Source organism: Mastomys coucha, unplaced genomic scaffold (assembly GCF_008632895.1).
Source record: "Mastomys coucha isolate ucsf_1 unplaced genomic scaffold, UCSF_Mcou_1 pScaffold21, whole genome shotgun sequence".
NCBI lineage: Eukaryota > Metazoa > Chordata > Mammalia > Rodentia > Muridae > Mastomys > Mastomys coucha.
The window spans coordinates 133,462,262-133,478,557 of record NW_022196904.1 but is presented as its reverse complement, the minus strand read 5'-3'; the positions used below and the strand labels follow the sequence as shown (position 1 = coordinate 133,478,557).

Here is a 16,296-nt window from a genome sequence, read left to right as displayed (position 1 = left end):
TAGCCATCAATCTCTTCCCTCCTTTGCCTCTTCCTGCCTGGGCCTGCTACTGCTTTATAGTAGGGTAAAAGTATATCTGATGTCAGCACTGACACGAAATATCACTACTCCTAACTGCTAGCACTGCATCAGGGCTGCAGGACACAGCGACTCTTCCTGTGTTGGCAACCAAAAAGACTAGTAAGTTCCCCCTCCACCTACCTGTCAGTCTCCCATCTATTCATCCATAAGTCAATCCACCCATTCATCTAACCACCCACCCACCCACCCATCCATCCATCCATCCATCCATCCATCCATCCATCCATCCATCCATCCATCTGTCCATCCATCCATCTGTATGTCCATTGGTCCATTTACCTACCCTCAACCACTTAGCCATCAATCTCGCCCCTCCTTTGCCTCTCCCTCCCTATCTTTAAGTCGATCATTGTGTGACCTCAGAATGTGCCCATGCCATTCTCCTTGCTGGCCGGTGCTGAGACCTCACCAAGAGGGTTATACATAGTTTGGCTCCTGAGGTTGTTTCAGGCACCAGAGGGTGAAGAGTGGTAAATGACAAGACAAACCACTGAATGGAGCCTCTGGGGGCCAAGGTTAGGGCAACTCTGCCCTGCTACAGAGTAGGATTCAAGATAGGGAGTGGGTGGTGGGGGTGGTACGGTGTAGGGGTAGCTAGAAAAGGAGTATGAGTTTGGCCTGCCAGAGTCCACTTACTACTTTCTGGAGGAAATACCCATTACCATGCCCCATCTTCTCACTTGGCCAACTGGACCAAGTAAATCAAGGTAAGTCAGATGAGCCATTACACAATGAGACCTAATCCTGTGTTGTCTCTCACGGTGACCAGAGAGGATGCTCTGTGCCACACACAACTGCCAGAACTCCCAGAACAGTCACTCATCAGCCTGATACCACTACTGGCCACTTCTACATGGCTTAGAGAGGACCAGCCAAAGGACTCCACACAGAAAAGCAGATAGATGAGGTACACAGAGAATGCTGACCTCCTGGGTCTATCCCTGTCTAAGGCTATTGATCTTGAATCCCTCTGCAGCTTAAGCTTGGGTGGGATGCTGGTCAGCTCTAAGTAGGAGGCCTCACTAAAGCACATGTGTGCTCGGGCAGGCAGGGTCCCACTGAGGCAAGTGTAAGTATCTGGAACGTGTGCTCTGGCCCCCAGGTAGCCATTTGTCTCTCTCCTATCAGACAGGTTCCACATTGGATGTCACCTGGTGTGAAGTCAGCTGTGTTCTCACCTGAAGCATCATACTGCTTTATCACACATAGCAATGATATCTTATGCCAAATGTCCTGACCTCCCCTGGAATATGAGAGGACGAGACGTGGCTGGAGGGAACACTGAGGAAATGGGAAGAGGGGATTGGTCAGAGGTACTAAAGCCCTCTCTAATATCTGGTCTCCTATTTATGCCCAAGTAGCAGCTCGAAACCCCATAGAACATCATGCTATGGCTGACAGCCCATAGCTAAACAAGCCCTTAGGATGGGGCTTTCTCTTTTCCTTTCTTTTCTCTTTCTTTTTTTTTGGGGGGGGTCCTCTCCCTCTACTAGAATGTAAATGTGATGGGGAATCTATGCACCCGGCTCGAGCCATGGGGTAGCTTATTAAGGATTTCAGAACAGCAAGAAAAGAAGAGACTGGGTCCCTGTAAGTTTAGCATCTCTGTTTCAGCTCTGGGATGTCTCCTTTTGTCTTCTGGAACAGAGAAGAGACAAACTCCATCTCGTTCAAACCATGGTTCCTTGGTGCTTTTCTGCTGTGAGTAAAGCCAGTCCAGTATGGTGTGGACATTGTGAATACACAGCCAGCATTTCATAGGTACTTTAGCAGAGGGCAAGGGCCAGGACAGAAGAGAAGAGTAGGCCTGTACAGAGAGGGAGACTTGGTGTTTACATCCAGTTTTAAAGCATCTTGAGGTCTAAAGCACCATTCTCCCAAATATCAAATAGTTTCCATTTTAAGCAACCACTGTGCTGGGCCAGCTGAACCCAGCCCCCAGCACAGGGACACGGCTCCGGCCACAGCACCATGTCATGGAAGAGTGTTCCCTCCCCACTCACTAAATGTACCTGTCAGTTTCTTTGGTGTTTCATAACAACCGTTTCATCACCTAATTTTAGTGGCAACGCTTCTGCTCCCATCAGTGATCACTTGGTGAAGCTTCTGGGATTCTTGGCAGACAAAACGACAAGCAAGTTTTCAGCGGCAGAAGCCGGCTGATTCTTAGCCACGCTGAATTCTAAATCTGTGTCACGTTCCTTAGAAAATAACTAGCTGTCTCTAAGACACGCTGTCATTCTTCTGGTTTCCATGGCAGGAGTCTATAGTGGGCCTACTGTGTGCCAGGTGATACCAGAACTTGGGGCTGGGGAGAAAGTTCATTTGTTAATGTGTTTGCTGCACAAACATGAAGACCGACTTTAAGGCCAAGGACCCTTTTGAAAAAGGGCCAGTGCATGACTAGAGAGATGGATTAGTGGTTAAGATCACTGACTGGTCCTCTTCCAGAGGACCTGGTTCAATTCCCAGCACCCACAAGGCAGCTCACAACTACCTGTAATTCATAGTTCTCTGATGTCTTCTTCTGGCCTCTCAGGATCGTATGCATGATGTACATAAAACTACAGAGTCACACACATAAATACATAAATAAATAAACATATAAATAAATATACACAAATAACTAACTAAATAAATAAAAATTTAAAAAGATTGCTGGGCATTTTGTCACATGCCTTTAATCCAAAGAACTCAGGAAGCAGGCAGATGCCAGGCTAGTCTGCATAGTGAGTTCTAAGCCAGCCTGGACTACCTAGTATACCTGCAAGCCTAGACCCAGAGAGGAAGAGACAGGTGTATGTGTGGGTCTTACTGGGTCTAGCCTATTACTTGATGAGTTTTAGGCCAGACAGAGACTCTCTGCCTCAGAACATTGGCACCTGGAAGAGCACATGCAGCACTCAGTGCTCTGAGTCTGGGCTGCAGAGAGGTGTGGGACGTCCTGATATTTTGTTCCTCATTCAGACAGTTGGGGGCCTTGAACTTTGGGAGCCAGGCTATCCTGGCAGCCTTTGTTTGGCATATTTATCGGCAGCCTGCATTCGGATTATTTTCCAAAGCAAGGGAGATGCTTTCCAACTGGGGTCAGCGAGATAGTATAAAGGCGCTTGCCTTTAAGCTTGACCACTGGAGTTCTCTCCTTGGGCCCCATATGGTGGGAAGAGACAGTGAACGTTTGTAAGCTGGTTTCCCTAAGGGCCTCACTTGTAGGAGAAACAAAGCTGTGGGGACAGCCTGGGGCAGCAAGGGCTGTGGAAAAGAAAGGAGGGCAGAGTGGGAGGGGGCAGTGGCAGTCGCTGCAGGCACGAAAGAGAGCTGTCACCATTCCAGCAAGAATCTGCATGACATTTCTGGGCATACCTGGCCAGCCAGATGGGTGGAAGGAAGCCCTGAGTGTTCACATTTGCTGAAGCCCCTGTGTGGGAGGCAACTCTCCCTTCGTTCACTGCCTCTGCCCTTGGTGTCATGGTAGTCTCTGGAATATGTTGAGTATCCTGCTGAAGGTAGAGGACACCCCTACATCACTCTATCTCCTTTACAGACCCTTCCTAGGTGATGACCACTTATCATCAGCCTGTACTAGTCTTTTCGGCAGGCCCAGGTTCACAGGAAAATGTGGCCTTTCCCCAAATGTCACCCAGTGTTAGACTTCCTGCCTGGAATCCAGCTCCAGGCATCAAGTAGCCTCTGTTGGCCAGTAGGGGGTAGGAGAGTAAGTGACTAGCTGCCTTCTCTGCCTGGAGGGGGAGCACTGCTTGCATCAGGCCAGGAAACCTCAGCTCCTGGAGAAAGTGGGTCAGCCGATTCCCTGAGTGGCCACAGCTCTGTTGCTCTCCTTTGCTCTTGGAAGCGGCCCCATTCGGATGACAAATGAGGCAGTCACCCTGGCAATCAGACTCCTTCTAGGACTGTCCACGAGGGAAGCCGGAGTTTCAGGAATGGGAACTGGGTCAGGTCGTCACCAGGGCTTTGTATCTGTGCCAGAACTCAAGGACAGCTCTGCCCCAAATAGTACAGGAGTCGTGTATCCACCTGAGTGCTGAGCAGATACAATGAGCCTGAGCGAGCATGCCTCATGCTTCAGAAATGGGGCGGAAGACAGAATGCACACACATGCACATGTGTCCAGATAAAAAGGACATGCACACACGTGTATAGGTGTAAATCGTGTGCACACACATACAGGTACAAGCACCAAGCATGTGTACATATGTGGAGCTGTACTGTGTGTGTGCACACAAATCCATGTAAGTATAAGTACCACAAATACACACACATGCAGTTGTAAATGATATGCATATACTTATTACAGGTCTGAATACAGTGAAGATACTTGGACATATGTGCGGTTATAAGTGATGTCATGTACACACTCATGTGCAGATATGTATCTATACATGTATGCCCCCATGAACATGTATGTCACCATGCATGTGTGCTCATGCGCATGCACACGCTATGGCATGTCTCTGCACCCTGCTGTGAATGTGTACACAGGCATCTCTCATCTGGTGATGGGTGAGGGTTATGGTGCTGCATTTCATGGGGAGGTGCCAGCTGGCTCTCACAGGGCATGAAGCTGCCATGGGCTCTCCCACTGCCTACTTACACCAAGCTGTGGAAGAACATGTGTGCCAATGTGGCTTCTGGATGGTTCCTAGCAGCTGGACAGATGATCTGGGCCCTCAGGAAAGGTCCTCTGGCTGAGAGTCTGGTGTGACCCTCAAGGAGGGAGTTCTAGTCTCTGCTGCCCAGCCATCTCTCTTTCCTTTGCCTTTGGGCGCACGGGGGTGGGGAGAGGATGGTCCTTCAGTAAGATGAAGTGTCAGAACCTTCTGTACTCAAAGGGTACACATCTTGGCCCACTAAGTGCAGATGGCAAGGGGGCCACAGTTGTAGAAGTCGATAGCATGCGTGGAGCAGCTACACTGGGCTGAGGGGCATTTGCAGGGAAGCTGGCAGCATCGTGTGCACACATAACCTAGGTCAAAGACACACACACACACACACACACATACACACACACACACACAAACCTAGATATACTCTAATCAAAGTCAAAGAACCTGAAGGACGGGGCTGTGGGCAGTGCTCGGGCCCTGGTGTACATCCTCAGCTCTGGCTGAAAGAGTGGACCAAGCTGCTCCTCCCCACAGTGGGTTAGCAACTCACTAAGCTCATGAGCTGGATGCACACCTCAGCAGCCAGACACCTCCGAGGTCCATGCCTGCCTTCACTACCAGCACTGTAGCTGGCTCTAGAGGCACTTAGAACAGATGACCTTTAATCTGTGGGCTCCTCCCCAAAGGTCTGCTGGTGAAGATCTCTAGGGATTCATGGAAGGATCCTAGGGCCAGCAAAGCCTGATGACAAGTTTGTGAGGCCTGGTGCAGGGTGACAGCAGGGCCCTTTGTCCAAAACAGTAGGAATTTCAACAGCATCAAATAAGCATGAAGCAGGTGGCGTGTGGGATGGTTGGGAAGCCAAGCTTTCCTGGCTTGAGAACAGGTGTATTCCGTCTCCCACGTCTGTGCTTCAGCACCATGGAAGGTCCCATTTTTACAAGGCTGTAAAGAACTAAGCCATACTCCCCTAGACCTCTTGAGCTAGGAGTCAGAGAGAGCTGCCACATCCACCCTAGGTGCCTGCCCACACAGTATTTTACCTTGCTTCTTCTACAAAGTAGCATTGTGCCTGCAGTTCAGAGAACTTCGTCTTGGGGGTGTGGCGTGGGGGGGGGGAGGAGACTTTCACAGAGCAAAGCTACTCACTAATGCCAGTCACAGCTAACCACAGCCTGGCAGGCCCTCAGATGCTAATCAGTGCTGATGAGATAGCTTAGAAAGTAAGGGTGCTTGCTGCACAAGCATAAGGACCTGAATTCAAACCCACAGAACTGCATGAAAAAAAAACACTGGCTGGAGCTGTATGTACACCTGTAATCCCAGCCCTGTGTGGGGCAGGGACGGGGCTCACTGGGGCTTTCAGCCACCAGCCAAGCTCCAGGTTTACAGAGGGACCTCATCTCAAAGGAATAAGATAGAGTGAGAAAGCAGGATACCATATGTCCTCCTCTGGCTTCCTCATGTGCATCAATACACATATGCAAACATCTCTCTCTCTCTCTCTCTCTCTCTCTCTCTCACACACACACACACACACACACACACACACACACACACACACACACACACACGCACACGCACTTAAACATAGCCATCACATGACCCAACATTTCTACCCTTAGATATAAACCTCAGAGAACTGAATAGACTCTAACCAAAACCTATACCTGAATGTTCAGAGCCAAAAATGATTCACAGCAGCCAAAGGGTAGGAACAACTTAAGTGCCCATCCAGAGACTGATAAAATGCACCATGTGTATGCAAATGCAAAGGAATTAGCCACAGAAAAAGAATGATAAGCCTTTTGCTAAATTAAAATAGTCACTTGTGAAAGACTATCTTCTGATGAGTTCCATGACATGAACTGCCCGGAGCCAGCAGGAGAGTTGGTGGCTGCCAAAAGCTGATGAGAGAGGGAAGCAAGAGACTGTTTTGGGTGCCAGCTTTACACTTAAGGAGCTAGAGCATTTTGGAATTCAATGTGAATTAAAAAAAAAAAAAGAAAAGAAAAGAGAGAAGCTGTTGTGTCATGCACTTTAAAAGGGTAAATTTTTTTGGTGTGATGATTATATTACAGTTCAACAAAACACTGGTGGGCCACGGCCAGATGCCCCTCAGAGATCTTCAGCACTCATCTGATAGGCCACAGTTGACCACCAGGAGTTAATTCTGCAACTTGGCTTTATTAACTGCCCCAAAGATTCCTGAAGGCATTTTGGCTGAAGTCACACACTGACTTTAGTCTAGTCCATGCCAGTGAACAGTCCCAAGGTGGCCCCTGCTGCCTGTAGCATCTCCATGGCTCCCTTGGAGAACACAGATTCCTCCGAGACTCTGGCGTTCCTGTGCTCATGACCCTGGCTAGGGACAGGGGCCACACAGTGCACCCTCCCACAGTGGCTGTAAGATTTGTTCAAGCAGGAATCTGGCCTCCCCAGAGTCCCTTTCCATATGCATGTCTTAAATTTAATCTGTAAGTGTGGAGGTTTTGCCATTAGCAGTGCGCAGCCCCCATAAGCCAATGTTTATTCATAATCTCTGGGTCTGTTTCCCATCGTCTATTTCAGAGAAGCCAAAAACAACATCTCCATTCACTAGCAGAGCGCCATATGACAGCCTTCATTTTCCAGAAAGATATGCAGCTCTGGGGGTGGCATGAGGCATCCATTTTTGCCCCAGCTCCAGGGAACTCCCAGTCTGGCTCATTGTCCCAGAGGTGGGTGCACTGGTGCCAAAGTGGGCCTGCCCTCAGGCCTCTCGTCACTCTTGCTGACAAATGGCAGAGCAGTGGGGCCACCAGTGCATGTCAAGTGCCCATTCCTCCCTGTGGGTGCATGACCTTGCCTGCCTTCTGAAACACTACAGCATCCAGGCACTCATGGGGTAATGAGAAGGACCAGGGAGGCCTGCAGACTGCAGATCCTATGGTCTAGTAGGGCATGTGGGGTAGGCAGGCACTGAACCCGATGGAAAGTGGTGCCTAAACAAACCCCAGGCACAGAACTAAAGCCAGACAGTGGGAGGTTAATAGCTTGTCCAGGGTCTCATATACACCCCTGCTGGCCTTTGCTCACAGACCCTAGGGCTTTTGAAGCATCTCATGGGGTCTATTGTAGGGGTATAAGATGGGAGGGGTAACAAAACTGGAATGGGGTGCAAATGAGACAAAGTGTACAGCTAGCCACCCCCTACCTATCCGCCCGCCATCCACCCACTCACTCACCTATCTACCGTCTGATCAGCCATCATCTGCCTACCCACCTGCACATCCATCTACCCATCCACCCATCTACTCATCCACTCATGCACCTACATATCCACTCATCCATCTACCTACCTATCCATACCCATACATACTCATCCATTCATGTATCTATCCATCTACATACCCAATTACCCATCCATTCATCCATCCATCTATCCATCCACTTACTCACCTCCCATCCATCCATCCATCCATCCATCCATCCATTCACTCACCCACCTTCCTCCCATCCATCCATCTACCTCTTTTCATCTGCCCACTGTCTGCATTTATCCCTCTATCCTTATCACCCACCTAACCCCATTCCACTATCCATCCACCCATCAATTCTCTTCCCACTCACTGGCACCTCATTATTTGGCCATGCAGGGAGGGGACATCATAGTCCTATCGCCTCACCTTACCTGCAGGTGCTTATGAACCATCACCCAGGCACTCACCACCTGCATCCCCGGAGTTCACCCCCTCATCCTGTGCCTGCCTAGCACCACTCCCAGTCAAGGTCTCAAGCCTAGTGAGGCTATGCTTAGAGACTAGGTGTTTATGGAGGGTGAGAGATACCTGTGAGAGTGGGGCTGGCACACAGGGAGCAGAAGGCAGGTGAGGACACCAGGATGTATATGTAGCAATGTCTACAAGCTGGGGGAAGCCCTTAACCTAGACCAGCCTGCCCCTCAGACCACCAACTTCCACCTCTAGGAATGTGAAGAATTAGACACCCAGACTGCGGGATAGACAAATTAAACAGCGCAACCACATCCCCAGCCTACTCCCATTTCCACTGTGGTCCAGTGAAACACTGAAGATGTTCCCTGCCTATGAGCATCTAGTATCACACTGGTACCTCTCCCTCAGAAGCCTATGCAAGGTGACCGAGCTCAAGGTGACTTTCCTGGCAGGCAGGAAGGGCTACAGGGAAGAAGTGCAGGGCTGGTACCCAGTATCTCCAGGTTGCCATGGTAACCCAGAGCAGTCCACCGCTGCTCTTGGGGGGGGGGTGAGGCAAGGAAGGCCTGGGTCCCACAGGAAAGCCAAAGACTCAATCCTCCAATGTGACCCAAAACATCACGCAGAGATGGGGCAACTCTATTTTGGGGGCAAACCCCCAGCATGGAAACTGGTATTTAAAACCCTGAGCAGCTGCTAAGAGACAGCAGTCCCAACCCCCTTCCCCAAAGCAGCTCCCGGAGTATATTTTAATAAAATGGCGTAAAAGGTAGGGTGGGGTTGTATGTGTGCGTACACACGGGTGTGGGTGTGTGCCAGGTTGTTTAACAAACACACAGTCGTTAGCAGGCAGAACGGCAAGCCCTCATATTTATTTTATGTCCCATTAGGGAACAGTTAGTGGCTCCTCTGGAAGCTGGCTGGGGTTGCTTATTAATATTTTAGACTGCAATTGTGCTAATAGAGTCATTTGCTTGTATTTTTAACTGCTCTAAAGATAACAGACACATTCTATTTTGGAATAGGCCACCCGGCCACTTTGAGATTACGGAGGGTTTACATATGCAGTGACTAACAAAGAGTTATCAAGCTACACTACCAACCTCACCCCAGGGAGGTAAGGACCACTCCCCAAATCTTTCCATCCCTGCTAAAACACTCCTGCTGGCTACAAGAGCAAGGCAATGTCCTCTCTGCTCTTCAGACATCTACAACAGGGGCACTGCCCTCTGGTCTCAGAAGCCCCACCATCTCTCCTTAGCACCCCATCTGTATTCTAGCCTGGCCACCCTTCCACTAGTCCTTCCACAGAATTTAGCCTTGTGAGTCAAACCAGCCTCACTGAGACCATCATGGGACTGGGTCTAAGCTTAGCAAAATGTCTTTGTCCTGGACTTGGAATCTACAAGGACATTAGGCTTGTGGTTGCCAGGGGACATGTGAGAGCCAAAGTGACCATAAGAAGAGGCCTCCCTGGAGAGCTAGAAAGGCTCTGGAGTTAGAAAGCCCTCCCTGGGGATATCAGTGTGAGCACCTGGATCCAGCTGTGCCTGAAGATGATCAATGGAAAAATTTTCTACTGTTGAAGCTGATAACTTTTCTCTGGCAGAACATGGCTCACAGCTTTTGCCTGCAGTGGAAAGAATAAAAGATGGTGATTTGAATTGCCATTAAGTTTGGATGGGGCCATGAGAGGCAAAAGCAAAAAGGAGCCGGAGCTCCAGAGGCTCATCGAACCACCTCTGAGCACCAGGCCTGGGCTCCACAGCACAGAGGATCTGGGAGCGACAGGTATCTCAAATCCTATGAAGACCCTCAGGCTCTATCATCCAAATGAGGAGTCTGATGCTGACTTTTTTTTTTTTTTTTTTTTTGAGTCAGGGTTTCACTATGTAGTCCTGGCTGATTTCTATGATTTCAAACTTAGAGATGTGCCTGTCTCTACCTCTGGAGTGCTGGATTAAAGGTGCACACCACCATGCCTACCTGGCCTGCTATGCTGTTTTTTTTTTTCTTTTAAGATGATTTATTTATATATCTAGTGTGTGAGTGCATGCATCTGAGTGTGTGTGTGTGTGTGTATGTATGTATGTATGTATATGCAGTACATGTGTGCAGGTATATGCAGAAGTCAGACATGGACATTAGATTCTCCTGGAGCTGGAGTTACAGGCAGATGTGACCTGCCTGCTGTGAATGCTAGGAACAGAACCCAGGTCCTCTGCAAGAGCAGCAAGTGCTCTTTACTCTTGTGCCATCTCTCCACCCCACCATGCTAACTTTTAAAGACTAAGCTGTTTTACCTTTTAAACAAAGATCTCTGTGTTACTACAGAGTCAGACCTCTGTGGTTTCCACGCCCTCGGGTTCTTGCCCTCACTGTAGCCTATGTTGGATCTTGTTGACTAGAAGTAAGGAGGGAGAGCTTCCTCTGGGCTCTGGGAAGCCAGATGTGCAGTTCAGGTTCTCTTGGCCTCCATCTTGGGGTACACAATAGGGTGATAAGGCCTGGGGTTGCTTTAGGAATCAGAGGAAAGCAGGTAAAACATCTGGGCCAGGCTGCCATCCTATTAAGGCTATTTTAGGAGAGGCTGCTACTCATATTTGGATCAGGATCTTTGTCACAACACAAGGAAACAGTTTTTATGAAGAGAGGGGCACTTTACAGGGCCTCACTGTTCAGCCCTCCCCCATATCCAAAACTTCCCAACTCGGGCAGCCCCGAGAGCTTCAGGGACACTTGGTTGTCTCAAACCAGGGAATGGGGCTTGTCCAAATGGGGTGTATGTGTGTGATGCAGTCCCTGCTGGGCTTCCAGCCTTAGCCAACCAGCTTTTTGTGTTTCTGAAGGGAGCACTTTAATTTGTTTAAAACAAGAAGCTGGCATCCCCGGCGCAGACAGGAGGGAGCCTCCAATGTGCATTTGAGCAGAAAGGAGGAAATGGGATTACAGTGGAGTCGGCCCTACTGCCTACAGGAGGCACGAGGCCCACGCCTGCCCCCTTCTGAGTCACAGAGTAGATCAAGAGCCCATCAGAGAATGGAAGTATCCCATGCTCCAGTGAACATCACAGGCCCAAGATTTGCTTCTAGGGTATGTGAAGAGGGACCCTTGAATCAGCAAGAAATAGACAGATGACCTGAAAGATTAATGGGCCAATGCCGTGAACTAACGCAGGGCAGAAGAATGGGCTTGACAAATGAGCCCTTAGCATATAGCTTGGAAGTAAGGTGCAGAGCATCTGAGAGCACAGCAGCTTCTGGGAATGATGGTGCCCACCTATAACCCCTGCCCCTAAATTTTAAATGGAAGGAAGCAGGAACTACTGATATTGATGGTCTTCAGCTGTGGCATGGAGTTTCTGCCCCGGCAGTCATCTCAGGTGAGCCTATATGCACTAAAAGATGTATCGAGAGGGAAAAGCTCGCACTCGGGGGGGTGTGTGTGGGGGAGTCAATATACACAGAGGCAAAGGCAAAGTGACCTTCTCAAAGGAAGCCTGCCATACCAAGAGGAGAAATGGAGAACCAAATGACAGTTCAGGAGTGCACAAAGCAGTCTAGGGGACTTCTGGGGAAGGGAGAGCACAGGGCAGAGGCAGGGAGCAAGTAGAGCTCTCAATCTATGCCCCTAACAGCAGGGCTTCAAACCTGGAGGGCCAGGCTTTGTTGGTATTATTCTCCTGTCACTGCTTTAACACTTTGGTCTCTACATGATCATTATCACCATCACTAACCTCACCACAGCCATCATTAATATCATCATTAGCACCGTTATCATCATGACCATCATCAGTACCATCACCACCAGCCATCATTTATACATCACCATCACTATCACTGTCATTATCACTATGACCATCATCACCACCATCATCACTATCACCATCACCATGATGATTATCACTATCACTACCACCATGACCATCATCGCCACCATCGTCATCGTTATCAGCATCTTCATGACCATCATTACCAATGACATCATCACAGCACTGCTGACCACCAACACCACTGTCAACTATACCATCCCCACCACCATGGACAGCACCTCCATGGCCATTACTGATGTTGCCATGACCATCATTACCTCCTGACTGCCCAACTCCACGACTAACAAATCTTGTCATCACCCAGGGTGGCTGATGTTCTGTAGACACTCCAGTCTTCTTGGTGAAGTGACAGATCTCTGACTCAGGCCTATCTATATTCAGGTGCTGGCCCAGTACTTATAAGACATTTACTTCTCTGACCCTCATCTGTAAAATGAGGATCATTACTTCATTTATTCCCCAACCCTCGGTTTACCTTGAAGAGTCAGTTGAAAATCTAAACCAAAGGTGGAAGGGCTGCTGTTATAATATGAAGTCTTGTAGCCATGAGCTCTGGAAAGGCCCCATGCTACAGGGCTGTGAGTGATACCAGAAGATACTTAGTGACTATTGTGGACAGAGGAACACGGTCATCAAGAGAATGGGTAAATCCTAGAGACTGATCCAACATGGACAGCGAGGCACCGTCACCAGTAGGAAAGCCTCTGGTCCAGGCTTACCACAGTTGAGGAACTGCCTTTGTTATTAAGGTCACACACAGGAAGGACAAGGCACTGGCCAATTTTTCACCTGTGAGAAGTTCATGCAGTCTGCAGGGGAAGCCTCAGGATATAACATCAACCAATGCATGGTGCATGGAGCCAGGCAGTCAAGCAGTATTCTGTGAAAGAGATGACTCCTTCAGGGGCCTCGACTTAAGACACCAGAAAAGACCCTGCAGGGGGCCATGAGAAGACAGTTCAGGACTCAGACATCTAGATTCAAATCCTATCTCAGACACTTTAATCCATGTGATTCTGGAAGCTTCTTACAGGTCCTGACACATGACAGGCCCTGGCAGGATACACAACTCACAGCACCCCAGATCTCCCACCAGAGCACCCATGATGTACCTTTTACCCGAGATCTGGCCATCTGGTCATCTGACCACCATTCTTTAATGATAGCTCTCAAGTGAACAGATTCTATGTGTCTTCAGGGCTAGGGAGTGGACTCCTGATGTCATTTTCTCCTCTGGTCTTACATGACCAGTATTTATCAACAGTCAGGACATTTGTCTCAGCAACTAAACTCTGCTGGGGAGAACCAGGGTTGGCAGACAGCATTTTCTGTTGACATGCAAGATGCATCATGGGAAATGACACACTCGTATGTGCTGGCTTCCCATACTGTTTCATTCCCAGAAACCAAGTGCCAATTTTGGAGTGCTTTCTTTCTTTGTGAGCCAAGGTTTCACTATACAATCCAGGCTGACCTTGAACCCACTGCATAACCCTGGCTGGCCACTGAACCTGTGACAGTCCTGTCACCTTCTGAGTGCCATGAGTACATGTGTGTGCTACTAAGACTGGTGGACTTTATCTTAGTTTCTTATTCAAGAACCAACTCTAGGGCACCCCTGCTTTTAGCTTCACCTTAGAATTTGAAGAAGGAAGGGTCCAGCTGTCACCAGTCCATCACTTCTAGCCAACAAGCAAGAAAGCTGACATCTCAGTAGATGGAGGAGGTCTGTGGTGGGGAATGCTGCTTCATACGCTAAGATAGTGGGCCTATTTGTTACAGCAGCTGACGTGGTACTACCAGATACAGGTGTGAAGCTAGAGAGTCTACACAACAGCTGGCCTTCCATAGATAGTAGAGAGCCAATGGCAGTCACTTTGTCCTTAGCATGTACCATGTAGGACTAAGAAGAGCATGATATCATCCCTGACTTGAGGAGCCTGCACTTTAGGAAGATGAGAGAGGGACATGCACATGCTTAACCAACAGTTTCTAGAGTGCTTCCTGCCATGCACACAGCTCTGTGGTCACAGGCTACTCTATGCCGCCAACGGTATGGGATGACATGTGAGACTAATTGAGAGTCTGTACACTGGGCTGCTATGCTGTTCCCTCTCAGGCACAGAAAATGTGAATAAGATGGTTGAAATCTCCATAGACCCCTCATCATCATAAGACACATGAAGAAATCTACCCAGAGACGTTAAGTCACCTTTGCAAGGAAGTATGCTGGTTAACTCTGTGTCATCTTGATGTGAGCTGGAGTCAGACGAGAGGGGGGAACCCCAGATAAGAAGGTGACTCCATAAGATTGGGCTGTAGGCAAGACTGTGGAACACTTTGTTAATTAATAATTGATGTGGGAAGGCCCAGCCCATATGTGTGCCATCCCTGGGCTGTAAGAAACCAGGCAGAGCAAGCTATGATGAGCAACCAGTAAGCAGCATCCCACCATGCCGTCTGCATCGGCTCCTGCCTCCAGGTTCCTACCCTGTTTTAGTTCCTGTCCTGACTTCCTTGATGATGAACAGTGATGTGGAAGTGTAAGACAAATAAGCATACATACAGGCAAAGTACGCACATACATACAATTATTATAATAACAATTTAAAAAGACACCAGAGCCACCGTTCACTTTGCTATTGGTCTTCAGCCTCTGACAAGCATCTTCAGGTGACAGGAATTCACTGTCTCACCTACAGGCAGAAAGCGCCCTATGTATACCTCTTCTCATTGGGGTTCTCATTGGGGTTCCTTGACCTACTTTCCTATTCTGTGGAATACTCAAGAGTGCTTCTACTTTGCCATATACAGAGGCAAAGGGCTTCCATAGCTCAGACAAAACTGACCTTTAATGGAAAGAGCTGGCTAGCTGGAAACACTGAAACAATATTTGAACCATCTTTTAGATTCTATGCATATTCAAATTTGCAGTGTCCAAAAAAAAAAAAAAAAAACCCAGCTACAGAAAGTACTAACTATGAAAGGGGGAGGAGGATAAATTAGACTTCATTTAAAATTTAAAAAGCTTCTACTCATTAAAAAAACACAATTAGAGAACAAAAGGCAAGTCACAGACTGGGAGACACATTTACAGCAGCAGGGACAGAGCAGGGACAAGCAGGGTCCGTACAGGAAAATCACTACACACCCAGCACAAGAGGTGAGTGCTCCAGTTAATAAGGCAGCAGAAACCCTGAACACAGAGACCTCTCAAAAGAGGTTTTGCATGTGACAACCACACCTGCAGGAGGGGCTTAACCACCAAAGCCATCAGAGAAACGAGGCCCTCACGGTAAGGAGCAACTTCACAACCACCAGGCTGCCATGGGAGACTGACAGTATCAGAGGCTGACACCACCAAATGCTGGGGTTGGGGCAGAGCACCTGGAGTGCTCTAGCACTGCTGGTGTGGGCATGAGCCAGCCTGGTAAACTGGACAATTACATCAAAATGCTCCCTCCCTCCCTCCCTCCCTCCCTCCTCCCCTCCTTCCCTCCTTCCATCCCTCGATCCCTCCCTTCCATCCTCTCTTCCTTCCTTCCATTAATTTTGTGTAAGTAAATATTTGTATGTACAGATGTATATTTACACAAGTGTACACATGTGTGTGGATGCATGTAGAGGCCAGAAGACAGCCTCTGGTATTATCCTCAGCAATGCTGTCTGCCTTGGTTTTGAGGCAGGGTCTCTCTCTGGCCTGGAGCTCACACACTGAACTATGCTGTCTAGCCAATGTCTTTGCCTCCTTGGTGCTGGCATTGTAGGCACGAACCAGCACAGCTGGCTTTGGTTTGTGGGTTCTAGAAACAGAAGTCAGGTCTACAAAGGACACACTTCACTGAGTCATCTCTTCAGGCATGTGTAACAATTTCTTGTGAAGCTAAACATGTTCCTGTCATGTGACCTAGCAGGTTTTCACCTAAGGAAGTGAGGAGAAGTGAAACCAGGTATCTACAGAGAGACTTGTATAGAAACGAGCCCAGCAGCTTAGTTTATATCAGTTCACACAGAGGGACTAATTAATGATCTTCAGGAAAGT

At 48.6% G+C, this 16,296-nt stretch overlaps 1 protein-coding gene across 14 annotated transcripts in view; it reads right to left on the bottom strand.

The window, feature by feature from the left end:
* Positions 1-16,296, bottom strand: part of Shank2 (SH3 and multiple ankyrin repeat domains 2) — a 446,182-nt gene that overhangs the window by 208,961 nt on the left and 220,925 nt on the right. For 10 of the 14 annotated variants that reach the window (XM_031389011.1, XM_031389016.1, XM_031389019.1 and 7 more), the window contains one exon: positions 9,957-10,052. The exons of the other annotated variants lie outside the window; for them this stretch is intronic. In XM_031389011.1, coding sequence (XP_031244871.1) covers positions 9,957-10,052 — 96 coding nt within the window. The remainder of the gene's footprint in view (positions 1-9,956; positions 10,053-16,296) is intronic. 14 annotated transcript variants of the gene reach the window in all.